A 22,591-nucleotide genomic window follows, 5' to 3' on the forward strand; every position below is an offset into this window, starting at 1 on the left:
GCTTGTCTATACCGGAAAGACTTCCCAGGGCAATGAAAAATGCCTGATCAGAGTTTCTGATGAAAGAAGACATAAAAGGCTCACACAAGGCAGACTGTAATTCCATACCTCAAGCCAATTAACTAGAAATGCAAGGCCATTAAGTATCCTTGCTCTTCTGTCCTCACACTGACTGATGAGAGCAGCACAAGACACCAAGCAGAGTGTGCAGAAGGAGCAATTCGCCGTTCTGCCACCTTCCTCCAGTCTCAGGCCATGGGGTACAAAGAGGCCTCCCTTGAGGCTCTGCTGGGCCCACAAGAACCATTACAGGATCACTGGGGCATTCTGACTGGAGAGGCTTAGAACCTGTTCAACAGCCAACCGAGCATTAGTGCTCCAAAGAACTGCGCTGAAGTAGAACCTTCTTTAAATCAGCAGGTTGCCAGATGTCACAGAACTAGCCCAGAAGAACGTGTATAAAACCCCGACATCTGGACTCGTAAGCAGGAAAGGGTCTCCGAGGGGAAGCGGCATGAGGACCAGACACCCAGCACGAACTCACAGCCACCTCTGCACGGGTAGTGTTTCCATCCACGCAACACACACTTACTGAGTGTCCACACACCAGGTGCTCCCCCTGCTCCAGGTGCTGTAGAAGCAGACACGAAGGACCAGACAAGCTGCACACTCAAGGAGCCCGGCAGGTATGCAACCTGCCCAGATTCTAGTGTTAGTAAGGGGTTCTGAATCCAGCTTTGTCACCCTCTACTTCTACCAGATAACTGCTGTCCTGCGCAGCTAATGGTAGTTTTGATGTGTGTGAGTATGTGTGTATGAGTGTGTGTGTGATTGAGTGTGTGTACGTGTTGAGGCAGGAGGGTACAGAGTAGAAGGAAAAGGTAGAAAAGGATTTTTCTTTGGTCGCGGTTAGAGAACTTCTGTGGAAGCTGGGCTGGGTCACAGCTGCAAGGCGTGAGGGAATCAGAAGGCACAGATCATGTTCAAAACGCAGTGCCCCTGGCGGGTCACTACACATCTGTGGGCTGCAATATGAGTACCTCTTTAAAAAGGGCGTCAGCCTAGAAGGAGCGCTCAATTGGCTGGGCTCGTCTTCCCCTCAGACCCAAGTACACTGATTGGCTCGAACACTCCTGGACGGATGCTAAAGCTGCGCTCACACGGAGTGATGGCTGCGGAAAGGTCAGAGCATCATGGATCTGGATGAGGCTCCTACTGCTGACGACCTGAGGTATCTGAGTGGCAATCATTTCAATTTGGTGACAGAGTTAGAAAGCTCCTTGGGGCCAGTGTTTGACCAGCATCCTATATGGGAGTGCCTGACTCCAGCTTCCTGCTAGTGCACACTCTAGGACACAGAGTGATGCCTCAGTTTATTGGCCATGGACAGTTACATAGGAGGCCTGGATTGAGTTCCCAGCTCAACCTGGATCTGTCCTGGCCATGTGAGCATTTGGGGAGTGAAATGGCAGATGAGAACTCTCTCAACTCAATGCATTTTTTAAAAACTGAAAAATTCTTTCTTTTGTCACCTTCTAATCAATTCACAGAATGTTCCTTAAAAAGTTCGAGTGGGGGCTGGTGCTGTGGCGTAGCAGGTTAAAGCCACCCCCTGCAGGTGCCGGCATCCCATATGGACACCGGTTCGAGTCCCAGCAGCTCCATTTCTAAGCCAGCTCTCTCCTATGGCCTGAGAAAGCAGTAGAAGACAGCCCAAGTCCTTGGGCCCCTGCACCCTCACAGGAGAACTGGAAGAAGCTCCTGGGTCCTGGTTTTGGACTGGCACACTCTGGCCACTCCAGCCACATGGGGAGTGAACCAGCAGATGGAAGACCTCTCAGCCTCTGCCTCTCTACAACTCTGCCTTTCAAATAAATAAATAAATCCTAAAAAAAAAAAAAAAAAAAAAAAGGACTGCGTGGTGGTGGTTAGTGGGTAAACCCACTGCCTGCCATACTGGCATCCCATATGGGAACAGGTTTGAGTCCCAGCTGCTCCACTTCTGATCCAGCTCCCTGCCAATGCACCTGGAAAAATAGCAGCTGATGGTCCAAGTATTTGGGCCCTTGCACCCATGTGAGAGACCCAGAAGAAGCTCCTGGATCCTGCCTGACCCAGCTTTAGCTGTTGTGGCCATTTGAGGAGTGAACTAGCTGATGAAGGATCTCTCTCCCCCTCTTTCTGCCTCTGAAACTCTGCCTTGCAAATAAATCTTAAAAACAAAACAACACAAAAACAGAGTGCTTATTTTCTGATTGAGACTAGATTTTATTGCCTTTAATTTTTCACTTTAAATAGTCCTGTTAGTTGGCATATTCCTAAGACACCAGAAGAATGCATCGATGAACAGGAGCTGAGCTGTCACCACTGAGACTCGTGATAGCAGTAACTCCAGAGATCCCCCGCCCTGTAAGTGACTTTGCAACAATGCAACCTTCCCCAAACTCCCCTCCAGAGACTCTAGACCAGACAGACCCATGGCTACTTTGACCCAAATGACAGTCTGAGACCTCTGAGCTTAGGAGATAAAATACTCTGACACATGACTGTTGTAGTTATGTAAAGTTTCAAAAAAATCTGGGTAAAAGGTATACAACAGAATCATTTGAACTATTTTTTACCATGTTTCTGAAATTGGAAATTGTTTACAAAAGTTTTTTTTTTTTTTTTTTTTTAAAAGGAAGGCTTGGTTGGTACCTTCCACTCTCACACTCTAACATGGAATGAGCCAGGATCTGCAGGGTGCCACGCTTGTGTGGATACCTAATGCAGCTGCACTGAGAGGCTCCACACAGGGATGGAGACGGGGAGGGGAGGCAGAGTTTCAACCCTCTCGGCTCAGGTGTCAGACGTGTGATTTTTCTTTTGTGTGGATGCACGTGTTGGGGGGTAGGAGGGGAGGTAAGACAGCTGTTTTTTTGTTACAATGAATCAGAATCCATGGAAACTGAAACAGGTGACAGAATACTGTTGAACTTAATCAAACCTTCAAAAGAAATAAGCAGCTCAAACAAAGCGAATCCCGCCGATTTGGTTTGGCCGATCCCGCCAAGCCAAAACGCTCCTCTCTCTGTATTGAAGGTCTCCGTCAACCTGACAGCTCCCCCTGGACATGACAGAAAGCCCAGAGGAAAGTTCATGACGCTCACTGGACTTCATGAAGTGCAATACCCCACCCAGCATACTGGTTATCAGCGTTCAGGTGCCATGTCAGTAGATGCCACATGGAACAGAGACGAGTCATCTTTCAGGCCAAGCCCTGCTGAAACTGCAGAGCCTCCAACCTCCAAGATGTAGGGTGGTTTGTGACTTAATAATAGGTAACCAAAACATAAACCAAACTTCCACCTGTGACAAAAATCTTTATATTCTGGTTTGGCAAAATGTGGCTACCAAATGGAGCTTTTGGATCTACTCCTTAGGCTGTAGTCAATTTTACATTCTTCTTGGATTTTGTTTTCTGAGTTTCTTCTATTCAGCACCACTGCTCTCATTTCAATGAAATTTATCTTCCTGTATACCTTACGGATATTAGAAGCTTATCTCTCTCTTTTTTTTTTTTTTAAAAAAAAGGATTTATTTATTTATTTGAAAGTTAGTTACACAGAGAGGGCAGAGGCAGAGGCAGAGAGAGAGGTCTTCCATCCAATGGTTCACTCCCCAATTGGCCGGAGCTGCACTGATCTGAAGCCAGGAGCTAGGAGCCTCCTCCGGGTCTCCCATGCAGGTGCAGGGCCCAAGGACCTGGGCCATCCTCCACAGCACTCCTCGGCCACAGCAGAGAGCTGGCCTGGAAGAGGAGCAGCCGAGACTAGATCCGGCGCCCATATGGGATGCCAGCCCCTCCCTCTTTTTAAAGGAAGGCTTTGCTCCCTAAATTGTCTGTTCCCTCTGAGTACCTGTGTTCTGTTTGGATCACCACCTTTCATTGGAGTTGTCTACTCAGGTATCTGGTGATTTTCTGTGGCTAATATTTAAGGCTGAGGCTCTGTCATTTGCAGTCTTAACAGCCTTGACTAAAATAGGGTGGGAGTTGTGACATGGCAAGATAAGCTATTGCTTATCCCATACTGGTGTGCCAGTTTGAGTTCTGGCTTCTCCACTTCTGATTTGCTTCCTGCTAATGTGCCTGGGAGACAGATGATGACCAGTACTTCCGTTACTGCCACCCATATGAGAGACCCGGATGGAGCTCCTGATTTTGGCCTGGCTGTTGTGGGGATTTGGGGAGTGAACCCGTGCATGACGATCTATCACTCTGACATTCAAATACTTGTACATGTAAATACATCTTTGGGTTTTTTAAGGTGTGATGAATAAAACAAATGGCAGAAGCCTAAACCTCAACAGTAAGAATGAGATTGATTGTACTGACATGAAGCAGCTAAACTTAATATAAAATGGAACCAACTGAATTACTCTGAAAGAAATCTCCATAGACAGCAGCTAAAACTCATAAAGTGGCAAATTCTACTGGGGGTGTGGTGTAGATAAGGAAAAGCTCTGTGGAGGTGATATTTCATTTTGATCTCCTAAGATGTGCAGGGTAGGCTGGGGCAAAGTGAGAATCAGAGGTGTGAGTGAAAGAGCAGCATGAGCAAAGGCAGGTGCACATGGACCAGCAGGGCAGATGAGAGGTCTGCTAAACACAGAGACTACTTAAATTATGAACCCTGTATTTTCAGCCAATGTAGCTAGCAGATGAGACAGCTGGTGGCCTTGGAAGGGAGTGAATATATTCTGCACGCTGGAGGGATGTGAACTGTTGAGAGCAAATAAAGGGCAGAAGGTGGTTGACTATCTTGTAGATGGTTACCCACAACCCCTCTCACCCTGTATTCACACACTGTTCTTCTGATCAAGATGGAGTCAATTTTACACAACTGTTCATAACAGCCATTAGTCATTATTCATTACAGCCTAAAAGCTGAAACAACCCAAATGTTCATCAAGTAATGAATGGGAAAATAAAATGTGGCATATCCACACAGTGGAATAGTATGTGGCAATAAAAAGGAATGAAGTACTATTACATGCTACAACATGGATGAACGCTGAGTATATTAAGCTAAGTGAAAGAAGCTACTCACAAAAGGCCACTTTTTATATAATTCCATTTTAGGAAATCTCCAGAACAGGCAAATTTAGAGAGACAGAAAGTAGATTAACAGAGGGAGAGAGCTGGAGGAAAAGGAGAGTGATTGCTTAAAGGGTATGAGGGGTTTTCTTTTTAGGGTGGTGACAATGTCCAGGAATTATGATACTGGTGATGGTTAAAAAACTTTGTGGATACATTAAAAATTATTGAATTGTACTCTTTAAATGGGTGGATTATATGGTCTGTGAATTATATCTCAATAAAGCAGTTACCAAAAAAGGTGGAGAGGGGAGAGATCATAACTATTTTCCTGTATTGCTTGGTCTCATGACTTGCTTTGAACAATGGAATATGGGGAAGTAACGCTGTGCCAGTTCTGGGCACAATCATCAAAAGCCTGGCAGCTTCCATTTTGGCCTTTCCGAAGCTTGTTGCCATGGAAAGTGGCTGAGGCTACTCTACCCACTGATGACAGACTGCATGCAGAGAGAGACCTCACGGAAAAAAACCATGTGAGTGAGTCCATCTTGGACATCCCAGCCCCAGCCAGACTGAGAGCTGAATTGTCACACAAGTGACTCCAGGAGAGATCACATTAAGCAGAAGAACCTTCCAGGCAACAGAGAATGATGAGAAAACCCAATATTGCATTAAGCCACTACACTTTTGGTCTGTTCTACAACAGCCTAAGCACACCTCCTCTGAGCCTCAGGTTCTACCTCTGTAACATGGGACTGACGTGACAGGGCTGCTGTGAGTCTACAGGTGTGCACTCTGGGAAGACTTAGTCCCACAAGCACCTGCTGCTTCTAATCACATGATTTCAAAAGGCTGGTTTCCTGAGAAAAACAAAAATGAGGGTTTTTTTTTTGGGGGGGGGAGCTACAATTTCTGAAAAATGAACAGATGATCCAAAAAGGTTCTGCTTAGCCATCTCTCCCACCTACCCACCCATTCATCACTTTTAGCCTGTAGTAATTATCAGATGTCAATTAAAAATGGCTGAAGTTCTCCTCTTTTGCAAAATAAACTGTATAGCCTGTGTAGACATTAATAGAATGGACTACACACTTGAAGTTCAGCACACAGAAATTATCTGAAGTAGTAGATAAATCTAAAATCACCCAGCTGGGGCATCAAACTTCCACATAAAGCTCAGTCACACAACAAAACACATGGTCCTGACTGACAATCTCAGAAACAACGTCAAAAGCAAGGATTCATCCCTGAGTGAGCCTACACACTCACAGGGTCACATTCACACAAAGAACCTGGACCCCAGACAAGAGAAAAACTTGACCATGTGACATCAGCTGCTCTACTTGGGTATACCATGGGTCCAGCTTATTAATAATTCAGTCTAATGACAAAGAGAGTTACTCCTGGGTATAGCCATAGGAAAAAGATGTTACATAGCTTGCAACTGCATTGTGAAATCATTTGTGATTGATAACACTAAAAGAGCCTTTTAATCCTAGAAAAATTAAGAAATGTTTTTCTAAAAACAAGCTGACATCAGTACTTACACCAAAGGTCAGAAAGAGGAAAAAAATTTTATTTTCTGCACAAGGAGACAAAGTATACGGAATCTACAAAGCACTTAAACTAGACAACCTCAATAAAGTTCCAGGCTTAATAAATGCTAGTCAGAGAGCCAGTATAAACAACACTGGCATTGAAATGGACAGAAAGACCAAGAGGGTTGTAGGTGAAAGTCTTAATACCAATTGGGCTGAATCTACTGGATAACCCAACACTATGTTAACTGTTTTTTATTCACTGATGTAGAACATATAATAAAGAATAGAAATCATTAGTGTGATTCTTGAATAGTGTTTGTATCTAGAATAAGATATGGACCCCAGAAAGATCACTTGTATCCATCCTAATCAATAACCAACCCCACCCTGACACAACCACTCCACAGGAAGAAGTAACCGCCATTCTGATCTCTATCACCATAGATTCTTTCTGCCTGTTCTCAAAGTCTATACTAATGGAATCACAGGAAGTGTTTGGTCGTTTCTATATGCTGTCATTCATTCTTCACAATGGTACTTTATTGAGAAGCAGAAAACCCAGGAGCTGAGGTTTATTTTCAGGAACTCACCCTATGAAGTTGCAGACTCGAACGCCAACTACCCTGATCACACTGGTTACACTGCTGCACTCTTCCAAGCAGGCACTATGAAAACTAACAGCAAAGCAGAATCCTTCAAGATAAACCAAACCCTTTAAGTGCACTCACATGCATTCATGTGCATTCATATGCACTCATATACTCCTTCAACAGGGCCTCTGATCTGATACTATGAAAACATCCTCTTAAACGAATTTTTACATATTTACCTATTTGAAAGAGTTAAGCTATGGGAAAATCTCTCAGAGGAAGCTAAAGGTCTTTGAATTTGGATGAATTTGAGTCAGCTGAGGAAAGGCAAGAGCAGGTACAACAGTACACCAATAAATCATAGGCACAGACTTTTAAGCCAAACTACAAGGCTTCTCATCTGGGCTTTGCCACTTCAGCTAGGTGACTTTGTGCGAATTATTACTCCATACCCCAACTGCTTCACTGTAAAATGGGAATAAGCTAACAGAACTGTTGCAAGGATTAAATGTTAATGTATATAAAGCTCTTAAGAAACCACTTAGCACACAGTAAGCATTCAAGAAGAATTAACTACTTTAAAAAGCTGAAAGAGACATAGGAAAGCAGTCACACTGCAAATCAAAGGGTAATAAAATCGTCACCAAAACACCTAGCACAGTGCTTCTCAAGATGCAGTCTGTTACTTGGTGAAAAGCAAGATAACATGCTTAAATGTCACAGCAGCGCCAACTGCTCTAAAGGTTTCTGTGTGTTTGCTCTCACCTTCTGTATTTATCTCATCAGAGTCCAGTAACCAGTCCCTGTTCATGGACTGGCATAACTTTAAAAACAGCTTTGAGTAGCACTGTTCAGGCACACAAGGAGGACTCAGAAAACTGCTGAAGACCCAACTAGCAGGTTAAACAGAATGATGAAAATATGTAGTAAAGAAAAACTACTACAGCAGCAAGGCCAAGAGGATGACTTGAAGGTCAACAAGAAAACAGAAAACCCCAACAGGCTAAACCTGAAAAACCAAACTGGCTGTCAGAGTGAGGACCCAGCTGGCACTTTCTCCACCAGTGCTTTAGGGGTAGCCTTAGGGAGCATGTCGGCCAGAAAGTCGTCAGTCCCGGGGGTACAAGAAGCATGCAGGAATGAGGCAGAACTTGGGCCTCCTGAGTGAGAAGTCACCCTAAGCCATTACCAAGTTTTGGGGACACCCACAACTCACAAAGGCCGCACAGTTTCCTCTGCTTAAGCAAACATGAAACATTTCCTTCGGCTGACAGAGTTGCACACATGCACACTCACATATTCAGACACATACCTGTGGTCTTAGGAGGCTCCTGAGGGCCGCCCTGCCAGCCGTACTGTGGGTATCCTTGGTAGGGGTATCCCTGAGGAGGAGGATAGGGCGCCCCCATAGGCCCCATTGGTTGTTGTGGATAAGGTGGGTATGGGGCTGTCGGACCAGGGCCCGGATATGGTGGAGGGTTTTCTGGATTCATCAGGGACCTGCACCAAAAAGACAAAGAGAATGAAAATTATGTACATTTAACTTGTGGAAACTACTAGGAAAAAAAAATCTTGGAACTGGCATTTGGGACACCTGCCTCCCATACCAAATACTGACTGGATTACCAGCTACTCCCTTCTGATCCAGCTCCCTGCTAATGTGCCTGGGAAGCAGCAGATGTTGGGATCAAGTATTGGAGTCCTTGCCACCCACATGGGAGACCCAGAAGGAGTTCCTGGCTCCTATCTTTCGTCTGGCTCATGCCGCAGCTGTTGTAGCCATTTGGAGAGTAAGATCACCTTCTATGTCTGCCCCCTCTGTAACCCTGTCTTCCAAATAAATCTTATTTAAAAATCCTAACGCTGAGATCATCTACAAAATACCTTAAAAGTATCCCAAGGGCCAGTGCCATGGCTCAATAGGCTAATCCTCCGCCTGCGGCGCCGGCACACCAGGTTCTAGTCCTGGCCGGGGTGCCGGATTCTGTCCCGGTTGCCCCTCTTCCAGGCCAGCTCTCTGCTGTGGCCCGGGAGTGCAGTGGAGGATGGCCCAGGTCCTTGGGCCCTGCACCCCAGGGGAGACCAGGATAAGCACCTGGCTCCTGGCTTCAGATCAGCACGGTGCACCGGCTGCAGCACACCAGCCGTGGCGGCCATTGGAGGGTGAACCAACGGCAAAAGGAAGACCTTTCTCTCTGTCTCTCTCACTGTCCACTCTGCCTGTAAAAAAAAAAAGTGTCCCAAGCTTCCTGCAAATCCCTTGCTCTGCCCACCATTAGCAATTACCTGTTGCCTTCTGTCTCCCCTACTAGAATACAGACTGTGACAGCAGAGTTCAAGTCAGTTTTGGATCACTGCCATATTTCTAAAAGCCTCACATGGTGCCTGACACTGGAAGACCCCCAAAGAAATGCATTGAAATTCTCTTCTTTGAAGTTTAAATTTTCTGAAATGTCCATCAGTGTGAGTGGGTGGCTTCCAGATAGCAGAAAGTCTAACAACACAAACTACCCATCAGATCAGTTGGAGCGGACCCACTACAGGAAGCCTCCAAAAAACAGGGCGGGCCACAGAAGGGTCTTCTAACAAGCAGCACTGCCAGCAGTGACCAACCCAAGGTGGTAACCACAGCTGGCACCTGGGTGTTGGGGTGATGTGGGTATCTGCACCACAGCCACCGTGCAGAACAAATGGACACAGCTGTCCACAGTGGATACAGCGTGTAACCCGACTACCCAAGCTCCTAAGACCCTGGAGGGCTCACCAGGAACCATCACTTCTTGTTTACAGGTTCCTGTCCTTGGCAGTTTGCTTCTTCTTCTTCTTCTTCTTTTTTTAAAGATTTATTTATGTTTTACTTGAAAGTCACAGTTACACAGAGAGAGAAGGAGAGGCAGAGAAAGAGATAGAGATCTTCCATCTGCTGGTTCACTCCTCAACTGGCCACAATGGCCGGAGCTGTGTCAATCCAGGAGCTTCTCCCGGGTCTTCTTCCGGGTGCAGGGGCCCAAGCACTTGGGCCATCTTCTACTGCTTTCCCAGGCCATAGTAGAGAGCTGGATTGGAGCAGCTGAGTATTGAACCAGTGCCCATAAGGGATGCTGCACTGTAGGTGGCAGCTTTACCCCCTATGCCACAGTGCTGGCCCCCAGCAGTTTGCTTCTGTGAGGGAGGCCATGCTGCCTGCACCCACACTCATTAACCATTCTCTTGACCAGGCTCAGCACTTTGAGGACCAGCATCTTGTTTCCATCATCCACATGATCCAGACTAAAAAAGTGAACACATCATTTCTGCAGAATGCAAAGTATATACTCTGCAGATGATTCACTTAAACAACCTGATGTGTTACATGCTGCCTTGAACCATTGCCCATTTCCTACCTTGCTATTTAACTCTTTACCTATTTGAGAGTCTTCTATCCCCAAATAAATAGTAGAGTCTCATACTCAAAATTTACTAACTACATTATTAATTCTTTTTCATAACATACAATCAATAAATTCATAAGCAACTTTATATGAAGAACAAAATAGTCATGAACCATGGTTCCGTAGAAAATCCAGATTAAAGCAACAGTGGGGCCTTGCTTGTTGTTGTGCACACAACAGCCATATTGCCTCTTGCTAACAGTAGTCAGCTTCTGGTTGGTTACCCACCAGTTCTTCACGTGCTTCATGGAAAGCACATGCCATCCCAGTTCTAGAGTGAGACAAGACTAAGCCAAATCAGCTCACCCTCTCCTTTCCACCACAATGATTCAAGCAATCTAGGCCTAAGCCAGTTCCAAATGAGATCCTCTCGCCACTAAGACCGGCTATGAAGTGGTACAATGAGTAAAAATTCTCCTAACACATTCCCACCCAACTTTCCCTTGCGCTTTACACAGGTACACCCATTAACTGACAAATTCATGGCCTACAAAACTGCTGTCAGGCCATTTGCAGAAAACAGCCAATTTTAACATGAAATAGGCACCTCAGAAAGGCAGAGCAGAAAGAAGGAAATAATGAGGTTCTATATGGCTTTCTAACAGCTCATAAATCAAAGACTAGAGCCCAGGCTAAGCTAAACTACTTCTACAGAATCTCCAGGGGCTGGTGCTATGGTGTAGTGGGTAAAGCCGCTGCTTGCAGTGCCGGCATCCCATATGGGCACTGGTTCTAGTCCTGGCTGTTCCACTTCCGATTTAGCTCTCTGCTATGGCCTGGGAAAGCAGTAGAAGGTGGCTCCTAGTCCTTGGGCCCCTGCACCCACGTGGGAGACCCAGAAGAAGCTCCTGGCTGCTGGCTTTCGATCGGTTCAGCTCTAGCCTTGCAGCCATCTGAGGAGTGAACCAGCAATGGAAGACCTCTCTATAACTCTGCCTTTCAAATAAATAAATAAATCTTTTTTTTTTTTTTTAAATCCAGTGCCAGGAAACAGTAGTAAGATAAGCTGAGGAAGTCCTTGTGAATGACATTCATCCAGACATACGCTTCTGCAGCACTGACTCACAGTGCCTGACACTGGGCTAACCGGTGGGTATGGATATCAGCACGGCTCAAATCTTTTCCTCGGACAGCTGGCTGAAGAGATAAACCTAAGGACAGTGATTTTAAGTAAAGGGAGCACACAGTCTGCTGGGTAGGAGTAGGGCCTTAAACCCAGTACAGTGGGTGGCAGTGGAGAGAGATTCCCTTGAAACAGAATATAAATTCAAGCTTTATTACACAGAATCAGTATGTCTTGAGGGTAAGTTGATCACATGTGCATTCTGCCCTCTGTTTTATAGACTCTCTTGTTTTTCCAGGGACTCAGAAAAGAACAAACTCCTTTCTCTTCTCTGATCTCTGGTCTTTGCCAACATGGCATCACACCCGGAACTGGGAATGGCCTTTTCCCTTATCCAATGCAAATGTTTGTAGTAACCAATGCTGTAATCATCACATGGATCTGTGCATAACTGCTGACCATCTCTATCAGAATGGCTGTGGAAAACCTAGATTTCACAGTTAACATAGAAATCCGCCTGATTAACCCCCATATGGTCATTCTACTTTTTATTTTTAAATCACAGAAGTAGAACACAGCCATCTTAACTACAATGTCCTGAAATCCACTGGATGTGACCTAATTTCATGAAAACTGTGGTTTAATCTGATTGGACAATAAGACCCGATCCTAATGACCATTCAGTGTGGACACTGCTCTTCTAAGAGCAATGAGCAGTGAGGAGGAAAAAGAATGCAGAGCATAAAACCACACAACTCATACCTCAAAGTTTCCCGACTTTCCCTGATGCAGCTGCCTGTGTTGATTAATCATGATTCTGTACAGTTCTCTCCCTGGGACCCTCAAAACTCTTCTTCCAAGTGTACATGTCCTCCTACCTTATCCCTCAATCAGATTTTCCTTTCATTTTTGGTAGCTACCTTTCTCTCTCTGCCTGCAGAAACATGTAGCGTCTAGAAGGGGAAATCCCATGTGCTATTTACAGGGGCACTTACAAAAGCACAAACTATGTAAGGGCTCCAGCCACTGTGACCCCTCCCATATGTCACACTCTCCCTATGTTCCCAAGATAGACCAACATCTTCGAAGAATAGATCTGGATCTATTTTCAGTTTCCTCTAAGCAAGAAAAAAAAAATCCTAGTAAGAATAGCGAAAGTCATAGAAAGAACATTTGTGGCAGATCAAAGATCCTAGAGCTAGTATTGTAAAGAGCTGGAGATCAAGTGTTTTTAAGAAGCAAACCAAAGGCCAGCGCTGTAGCTTAACAGGCTAATCCTCCGCCTTGCGGCGCCGGCACACTGGGTTCTAGTCCCGGTCGGGGCACCGGATTCTATCCCGGTTGCCCCTCTTCCAGGCCAGCTCTCTGCTATGGCCCGGGAAGGCAGTGGAGGATGGCCCAAGTGCTTGGGCCCTGCACCCGCATGGGAGACCAGGAGAAGCACCTGGCTCCTGGCTTCGGATCAGCAAGATGCGCCGGCTGCAGCGGCCATTGGAGGGTGAAGCAACGGCAAAAAGGAAGACCTTTCTCTCTGTCTCTCTCTCTCACTATCCACTCTGCCTGTCAAAAAAAAAAAAAAAAAAAAAAATACAGATTGCATTACAAAACCTAACACAAGTGCTTTAAACCTGAATAATGATATTGAACACTGTGATGTGATGATTTTTCCCTTAAAAATTTGGTCAAGTAAAATGTAAGCCTACTATATAATAAAGTGCTACACTAAGGATCGAATGAAAACATCGGAAATCACAGCACTGAAGACTAATCAAAGCTCCAAAAGGGATGGCTCAAGTACTGCTGCATCCAAGGTCCATCAACCTTATATTATAGGATAGAGTTATATAGCTTATATTATAGCATATAATGAATATGCTATTCCACAATCCCATACAAGAGTCATGGGTTTAGCAGTCATTACACCACACATCGAGAAGAGCAGAAATAATTCTTTGGGAAAGTGGCTCATGAAGACAGTACACTATAAAAGACCTCATGGAAGGAGAGATACAAGGACAAACAATATTTTTCAAAGCTGTTATTTTTTAAAATCACAAGACACCTAGTAGTCAGACTGGCACTGACTCTGCACATTGGAGAATTTCCTTTGGAAAATGGAATAATCTCAATGGAAAAATATTAGACACTAATACTTGGGGGAACGCCAAAGAAATGACTCATTTTTCAATCACCCCACGTAAAGCCGGTGCATGCAAAACTTCTGAGCTTCTATTGCCGCATACAGAAACAAATGGCCAAAGATTACCAGACACTGGAGGAAAGCTTCCCAGATAAAAGACCAAAATAAAACAGGGTAAAGGAAAAAACACCTAATGGCCAAAAAGAGTAAGTGTTAAATATATTATGGTGCATCTATGTTAGTTGTTCTTGTATTAATTTTTAATTTATGCTTGTGGAGTATAACATAATATTGTGTAGGAAAATTTTTAAAGCTATGTATCAGCATGATCCCAACTCTAAAATACTGATAAGCCAATCAATGTAACTGAATAAAGCATCCTCAGACAAACCTCCCCAGTACAGTCATAATTTAATAGACAGGCACCATTGCAATTCAGAAAGGAGAAGGGAGTCCTTTCCAACAAACAGTGCCTGATCACCTGGATATCCTCATGTGTGGAGGGGAGCAAACTTTGATCCCCACCTTTGTACTTAAAAAAAAAAAAAAAATTCATACTCATGACTTCAGCAGTATTTACCTTATGACCTGGCAGCTCTACTCTTAGACATACAGTCATGTATCACTTAACCACAAGGATACATTATTGTGAGAAATATGTCATTAGGCAATTCTTTTGTTGCACAAACATAAAGTGCACTTACACAAACTAAGACCACAATTCACTAGGTGACGTGATCTTTCCTTTAAAAAAAAAAAAAGGAAAAAACAAAACAAACAAACAAAAAAAAACACACAAAAAAACCCCCCAGAAACCAAAAAACGATTTGTTGGGAGCCAGTGCTTTCTTAAAAAATTTATTAATTTGAAAGGTAGAGTGTGTGGGGGGAGAGTGAGAGTGAGAGAGTGAGAGAGAGAGAGAGAGAGAGGGAGGGAGGGAGGGAGAAAAGAAAGAGAAAGAGACTATCTTCCACAGCCTGGTTCTCTCCAAATGCCCACAACAGCCAGGACTAGGCCAGGCCAAGGCCAGGAGCCTGGCCCTCCAACCAGATCTCCCACATGGGTGGGAGGGACCCAAGTATCTGGGCTGTCATCCACGGCCTTCTCAGGAGCATCAGCAGGAAGTGGAACTGGAAGCAAAGTAGTCAGGACCCTAACCAACACTCTAATTTGGGATGCAGGTGTCACAAGTGGTGGCTTCAGCTGCTGTGCCAGAATGCCTGCCCTGGTGTTACTGTTTTATGGGACCACTGGGATATGTGGTCTGTTAGTGACTAAAGCACTGTTGTGCAACACACGTATATACTGATGTGAAAAGATATATACAAGGGTTTCCAAAGCTGCTTTATTTATAATACCTCAAACCGGAAACTATCCGAAAGCTCAGCAACAGCCGAACAAATTATACTACACTTCTATAGGAGGAAACCAACTAGCTACAAAAGAGGAACCACTTCTACATGCAACAACATGGTTGAATCCCTGAGACAATGACAAGCAGATATGGACACAATCTCTGTACCTCAGGGATAACGGAAGTGCTCTATTTATCAGCTGGGTCCTGTTTACATGAATACAAACTTACTTGGTTGTATATTAAGATCTTCACATCTTACTCTAAGTTGTATTTATCTGTTGTACTAAGTTGTACAATATTTGGCTAGAAGAAAAAATAGTTTTCCTTGGTGCTGGAATGACGGGCAACATGAACTTACATACGTTTTCAAATTTTTTAATAAGAGAATCTATACAGTAAGAAAAAAACTGGATTTTCTTAAGGCTTGGATATTTTCATGCTTCCCACCTTTTTTAATGGCTAAAATACCTCTTTAAACCCCCTTCCCACTTCTGATACACTAGATTTTCTTTCTACTACTAATCTTGTCATTTTAAAAAATCTATTCTACATCTGCTCCTCACTGCTTTGTGTAGTTCTGATTATTTTTTGCTCAATTCCATACAATATTTAAATGTTTTCTTTCTGCTTCAAGGCAAGAAGTTGCTTGGCTGGGTAGCAGGCTTGGGGTGAGAAAACAAAATTCCTTTTGTTACACACAGACCTCTCCACCTTGGAACCTTACTTATTACCAAGCCTAAAGTCACCCTCATCCTTCTATCCTTAAATTCCTTTTTGGAAAACTGTTGAAATCGTCTTTAGAAGCAGGATCGCAGATCTTACCCTACAGGCCTCTGTGTCTTTTTTAAAAACTCTGATTAGATGGCCTTTTTACAGGAACTTTGTAAACAGAGTGCTTTATATTTTAGGTCCCTCAAGTTTCCTTGAATCTCACTCATAATTTTGTTTGTTGGGTTAAGAAAAGCTTTAGAGGGATCGGCGCTGTGGCATAGTGGGTAAAGCTGCCACTTCTGGTGCCAGCATCCCATGTGGACACTGGTTCGAGTCCTGACTGCTCCACTTCCAATCCACCTCCCTGTTTCAGATGGGCCCAACTCCAGCCATTGAAGCCATCTGGGGAGTTAATCAGCAGATGGAAGATCTCTCTCTCTGCCTCTGCCTCTCAAATAAATAAATAAATCTTGAAAAGAAAAGAAAAGCTTTAGAATTACTGGTTTTGTGTTGCCATATTATCTCTGGTTTTCATTAAATTTAACACTCACAGGGCCAGAGCTGTGGCATAGCGGGAAAAGCCGCTGCCTGCAGTGTTGTCATCCCATATGGGCACCAGTTCAAGTCCCAGCGGTTCCACTTCCGATCCAGCTCACTGCTATGGCCTGGGAAAGCAGTGGAAGATGGCCCAACTCCTTGGGCCCCTGCACCCATGTGAGAGACCCAAAAGAAGCTCCTGGTTCCTGGCTTTGGATCAGCACTGCTCCAGCCATTGCGGCCAATTGGGGAGTGAACCAGCAGATGGAAGACCTCTCTCTGTCTCTCCTTCTCTCTCTGTGTAACTCTTTCAAATAAATAAATAAACCTTAAAAAAATAAACCTTAAAAAAATTGACACTGACATGTTAGCTTATTCCATTCATGCAATCATTTGCTTGTTTCATAAATGCTTCCAGGAGCATTGACTATAACTCAGCACTCATGGTTCCAGGCACTACCAAGATAATGGAAGGCAAGAGACAGTTCTCCTTCAGCCTGGTAAAGAGACATTAACATCAGCAACTACAAAACCAATCTAAGAGAAGCACAGTGCACTGTGAGCTCAAAGCAGAGACAACTCACTGGTCTGGGAAACCAGAGGAAGCTTCTAAAATCCAGTGACGATTACATTGAAAGCTAAGTGTAAATGGAAATTCAGATTATTCCAACATTCCTTCTATAATCAGAGGCAACAATCTGTGATAAATCTCAGAGAAAGAACATTTAAGGCACCAAACTGGTTCCCTGTGACTGAGGTCAAAGCGTCAGTTCATAAAAAGCCTTTCTAACAGTTGACTTTTAGGATCATTACATCTTCTTGTTCTATAGTCATTCTCTACTTTTTTTTTTTTTTTGACAGGCAGAGTGGACAGTGAGAGAGAGAGACAGAGAGAAAGGTTTAGGTTTTCCTTTGCCGTTGGTTCACCCTCCAATGGCCAGAGCAGCATGCTGATCCGAAGCCAGGAGCCAGGTGCTTCTCCTAGTCTCCCATGGGGTGCAGGGCGCAAGCACTTGGGCCATCCTCCACTGCACTCCCGGGCCATAGCAGAGAGCTGGCCTGGAAGAGGAGCAACCGGGACAGAATCCGGTGCCCTGACCAGGACTAGAACCCGGTGTGCCAGCGCTGCAAGGCGGAGGATTAGCCTATTGAGCCCAGGCGCCGGCTAAAGAGATGGTCTTATATTCTTTGCTTTTCCAACTGAGAAAATAGGGGGCTGAAACAAACCCTATAAACTACTTCACAGCAAGGCTTCCTAATGCCATCTGCTCTAAGCCACTCTCCTCAACATTAAGATAATGCAGTACTCTCAACTTGCCCTGAGAGACTAGCTCAGGAACAGCAAAGTCTAAAGTCATACACTAATTACTCACGGTAGTGCAGAAGTATAAGAAAATATGGCTATAAAGCAATCTTACCTCCTTCCAATATTAAACTTAGTAGGTGCTTTTTGAGATTTATTTATTTATTTTGAAAGAGTTACAGAGAAAGAGAAAGAAATCTTTCATTTGCTGGTTCACTCCACAGATGGCCAGGATGGCCAGTGCTGGAGCAGGCTGAAGCCAGGAGCTTTATCTGGGTCTCCCATGTGGGTGGCAGGGACCCAAACACTTGGGCCATCTTGCAGTGCCATTAGCAGGAGTCCAACTGGGGCCCATATGGGAAGGCAGCATTGCAGGCAGTGGCTTTACCACAGCATCACAACATTGGCTCCAGCAGGTGTATTTTTGCATTCTTTCAGACCTGGATACTTTCAGAGTGAATCCAGAAAAGTTAACTTCAACAAAGTTTAACATACTACCTATTCAATCTTTTTGCATTAAGCTTTCTACAAATTGGCTGGCGCTGTGGCTTAACAGGCTAAACCTCCGCCTTGTGGTGCCGGAACACCAGGTTCTAGTCCCGGTTGGGGCGCCGGATTCTGTCCCGGTTGCCCCTCTTCCAGGTCAGCTCTCTGCTGTGGCCCGGGAAGGCAGTGGAGGATGGCCCAGGTGCTTGGGCCCTGCACCCCATGGGAGACCAGGAGAAGCACCTGGCTCCTGGCTTCGGATCAGCGAGATGCGCCGGCCGCAGCGGCCATTGGAGGGTGAACCAACGGCAAAAAGGAAGACCTTTCTCTCTGTCTCTCTCTCTCACTATCCAGTCTGCCTGTCAAAGAAAAAAAAAACAAGCTTTCTACAAACTACTTCTCGCTGGATCCAGGACCTTTTTCTAAGACATAATATTTACTAGGCTGGCATTGTGGCATAGCAGGTTAAGCCACCACCTGTGAAAACAGCATCACATATGAGTGCTGGTTTGAGTGGTTGCTCCACTCCTGTTCCAGATCCCTGGTAACATGCCTTAGAAAGCAAAAGAAGATGGCCCAAGTGACTGGATCCCTGCTACCCACGTGGTTTCAGGCTCCTGACTTTAGCCAAACCAGCCCTGGCTACTGTGGCCATAAGGGAAGTGAACCAGCAGATGGAAGATCTCTCTCTCTCTATATATATATATAAATCTGTCTTTAAAATATATTTTTTTAATTTACTAAACAATCTTTGGAAAAAGCATTACTGGATTTTATTTACCTGAAAATACCAGCATCTACAAGGGCCTACCCTTAGTCACCTAGGCACTGGTATTCCATTCCTCCCCAGGGTTTAGAAGAAATATACTTTCTTTTTACAAATGATCCATGATTTTTTTTCATAAACTTTTTTTTTTTTTTTGACAGGCAGAGTGGACAGTTAGAGAGAGAGACAGAGAGAAAGGTCTTCCTTTTTGCCATTGGTTCACCCTCCAATGGCAGCCGCAGTAGGCGCGCTGCAGCCGGTGCACCACGCTGATCCGATGGCAGGAGCCAGGTGCTTCTCCTGGTCTCCCATGGGGTGCAGGGCCCAAGCACTTGGGCCATCCTCCACTGCACTCCCTGGCCACAGCAGAGAGCTGGCCTGGAAGAGGGGCAACCGGGACAGGATCGGTGCCCCGACCGGGACTAGAACCCAGTGTGCCGGCGCCGCAAGGCGGAGGATTAGCCTAGTGAGCCGCGGCGCCGGCTTCATAAACTTTCTAATATGGACAGAGAAATTTAAATTAAAACCTCAAATAAATACATTATTTTTTCAATCAGCAACCTACATTTAGGAATTCATTCTACAAATACATGATGCTACATTTAATACTAGTGCCAGCATACAAAAAAGAAAACTCTTTATCCACACATGGGCATTAATAGTATTTGTTTGGGGCCAGTACTGTGGTATAGTGAGCTAAGCTACTCCCGTGGCACCAGCATCCCAAATGGGAGCTGGTTCATATCCTGGCTACTCCTCTTTCTATCCAGCTCTCTGCTATGGCCCAGGAAAGAACAGAGGATAACCCAAGTGCTTGGGCCCCTGTACCAATGTGGGAGCCCCAGAAGAAGCTCCTGGCTCCTGGCTTTGGAATGGCTCATCTCGAGCGGTTGCAGCCATTTCGGGAGTGAATCAGCAGATACAAGACCTTTCTCTCTGTCTTTCTCTTTCTGTAACTCTACATCTCAAATATTTTAAATAAATTAGTATTTGTTTAGAATTGCTACATAACATACACATAGTATGGATATATATATATATATCCTATATATATATATCCTAAATGTCCACCAATATGGGAATAGTTAAATGAACCATGGTATTTCCAAACCACAGAACTGCTGCTATGTGATCCTTAAGAAAAAATGAGATAGGGGCCAGCATTGTGGCATTGTGGGTAAAGCTGCTGCCTGTCACACCTGCACCCCATATGGGTACTACTTCGTGTCCCATCTGTTCCACTTCTGATCCAGTTCCCTGTTAATGGCCTGGGAAAAGTAGTGGAAGACAGCCCAAGGGTTTGGGCCCATGCCAGCCACATCGGAGACCTAGATGCTTCTGGCTTCAGTCTCACCCAGTGCTGGCTATTAACTCCCATATGGGGAGTCAACCAGTAGATCAAAGATCTCTGTCTCTCACTCTCTCTTTGACTTTTTTTTTTTTTTTTAAGATTTGTTCGTTTATTTGAAAGTCAGAGCTACACAGAGAGGAGAGGTAGGGAGGGAAGGAGGTAGGGAGGGAGGGAGGGAGAGGTCTTCCATCTGCCAGGTTCACTCCCCAATTGGCCACAATGGCCAGAGCCATCCTGATCCAAAGCCAGGAGCTTCTTCTGGGTCTCCCACGTGGGTACAGGGGCCCAAGGACTTGGGCCAACTTCTACTGCTTTCCTAAGCCATAGCAAAGAGCTGGATCAGAAGTGGAGCAGCCAGGACTTGAACCAGCGCCCATATGCGATGCTGGCACTGGAGGCAGCAGCTTTACTAGCTATGCCACAGCACTGGCTCCATAACTCCATCAAATAAATATATCTTAAAAAAAAAAAAAAAAAGAGAATGGGGTAGAACTACAAGTGTTGATACAGATACATGCCAATGTAATAGAAAAAAACAAACTGCAAACTGGTGTACTCAAGTACCCTCTTTGGTTTAAAAATAGAGCTTTATGAGGCCAACACTGTGGCGCAGCAGGTAAAAGCTGCCACCTGAAGCACCGGCATCCCACATGGGCACCGGTTCAAGTCCCAGCTGCTACACTTCTAATCCAGCTCCCTGCTTTGGCCTGGGAAAGCAGTAGAAGATGGCCTGAATGCTTGGGCCCCTGCACCCACGTGGGAGACCTGGAAGAAGCTCCTGGCTCCTGGCTTCAGATCAGCCTAGGTCCAGCCTCTGCAGCCTGACTTTTTTCTACATGTCACAGTTATCAAGCAAAATTAAAACCCTTGCTGATCATCTTTGGGAAAAGTTACATGACTTTTTTAAGGTTTATTTGTTTATTTATTTCCAAGGCAGAGCAAGAGAGAGAGAGAGGGAGGCACACACACATAGGATCAATCTTTCACTTACTGGTTCACTCTCCAAATGACTGCAACAGCTAAGTTCAGCCAGGCTGAAGCCAGGAACTCCAACTGGGTCTCTGACAGGGCCCAAGTAATTGGATCATTCACTGCCTTTCTAGAAGCATGACAGGGAGCTTGATAAGAAGTGAAACAGCTTGGGCTTACTTAACAGGCTAATCCTCTGCCCTGTGGCGCTGGCACACTGGGTTCTAGTCCCGGTTGGGGCACTGGATTCTATTCCGGTTGCCCCTCTTCCAGGCCAGCTCTCTGCTATGGCCCAGAAAGGCAGTGCAGGATGGCCCAAGTGTTTGGGCCCTGCACCTGCATGGGAGACCTGGAGAAGCACCTGGCTCCTGGCTTCAGATCAGCGAGATGCGCCGGCCGCAGCAGCCATTGGAGGGTGAAGCAACGGCAAAGGAAGACCTTTCTCTCTGTCTCTCTCTCTCACTATCCACTCTGCCTGTCAAAAAAGAATAAGAAAGAAGGAAGAAGGAAGAAAGAAGAAAGAAGGAAGGGAGGAGGGAGGAGGGAGGAGGAGGAGAAGGAGAAGAAGGAGAAGGAGGAGCAGGAGGAGCAGAAGGAGCAGAAGCAGCAGCAGCAGAAGAAGAAGAAGCAGAAGAAGAAGCAGCAGAAGCAGAAGAAGCAGAAGCAGAAGCAGAAGCAGAAGCAGAAGAAGAAGAAGAAGAAGCAGCAGCAGAAGCAGAAGAAGAAGAAGAGGAGAAACAGCTGGGACTCCAACCAGTACTCTGATACCAGATGGCAGTGTGGCAAGCAGTGGCTTAATCCACTGCATCACAAGCCAGTCCTGTCCCATGACTTTGAGGAGGAAATAATGCATTTCTTAACTCACTGAGCAGTAAAGCCATGTTTTTAGATGCTTTTTAAAACCATACTATGCTGGGAACAGAATTTGCTCTAGTTGTCACCTGAAAAGAAACTCAGCTCTAAGACAGGATCCACAGGTGCAAGTAGTCGCATGGTCCAGGTCAACCTCACCATGGGTCCCTTCTCCTGCTTTCATTCATCACATACAGTCCTCTGGAAAAATACGCCTGGATGCAGGACTCATCTCAGCTTCTAGAAGTCTCCAAGGGAAGACCTCAGTTCCCATCTGCCAGTCCCCAGTATTGCCAGCAAATCTGGACTACACGGCCTCCCCACACTGCTGGGAACCCCACCTGGGGGTGAGGCACGCGCAGCCTCACACAAGGACTGTGAGCAGTGGAGAAGGGGAGGTCAGCTCCAGAACAAAGG

At 45.3% G+C, this 22,591-nt stretch overlaps 1 protein-coding gene across 1 annotated transcript in view; it reads right to left on the reverse strand.

Annotated features, from left to right (window-relative positions):
- The window catches only part of CYSTM1 (cysteine rich transmembrane module containing 1), a 48,574-nt gene that overhangs the window by 18,352 nt on the left and 7,631 nt on the right, over positions 1–22,591 (reverse strand). Inside the window, exon 2 of the mRNA XM_062189026.1 lies at positions 8,521–8,708. Coding sequence (XP_062045010.1) covers positions 8,521–8,701 — 181 coding nt within the window. The 5' untranslated portion in view covers positions 8,702–8,708. The remainder of the gene's footprint in view (positions 1–8,520; positions 8,709–22,591) is intronic.

This window comes from Lepus europaeus, chromosome 4, assembly GCF_033115175.1.
Source record: "Lepus europaeus isolate LE1 chromosome 4, mLepTim1.pri, whole genome shotgun sequence".
In the NCBI taxonomy this organism is placed as follows: Eukaryota; Metazoa; Chordata; class Mammalia; order Lagomorpha; family Leporidae; genus Lepus; species Lepus europaeus.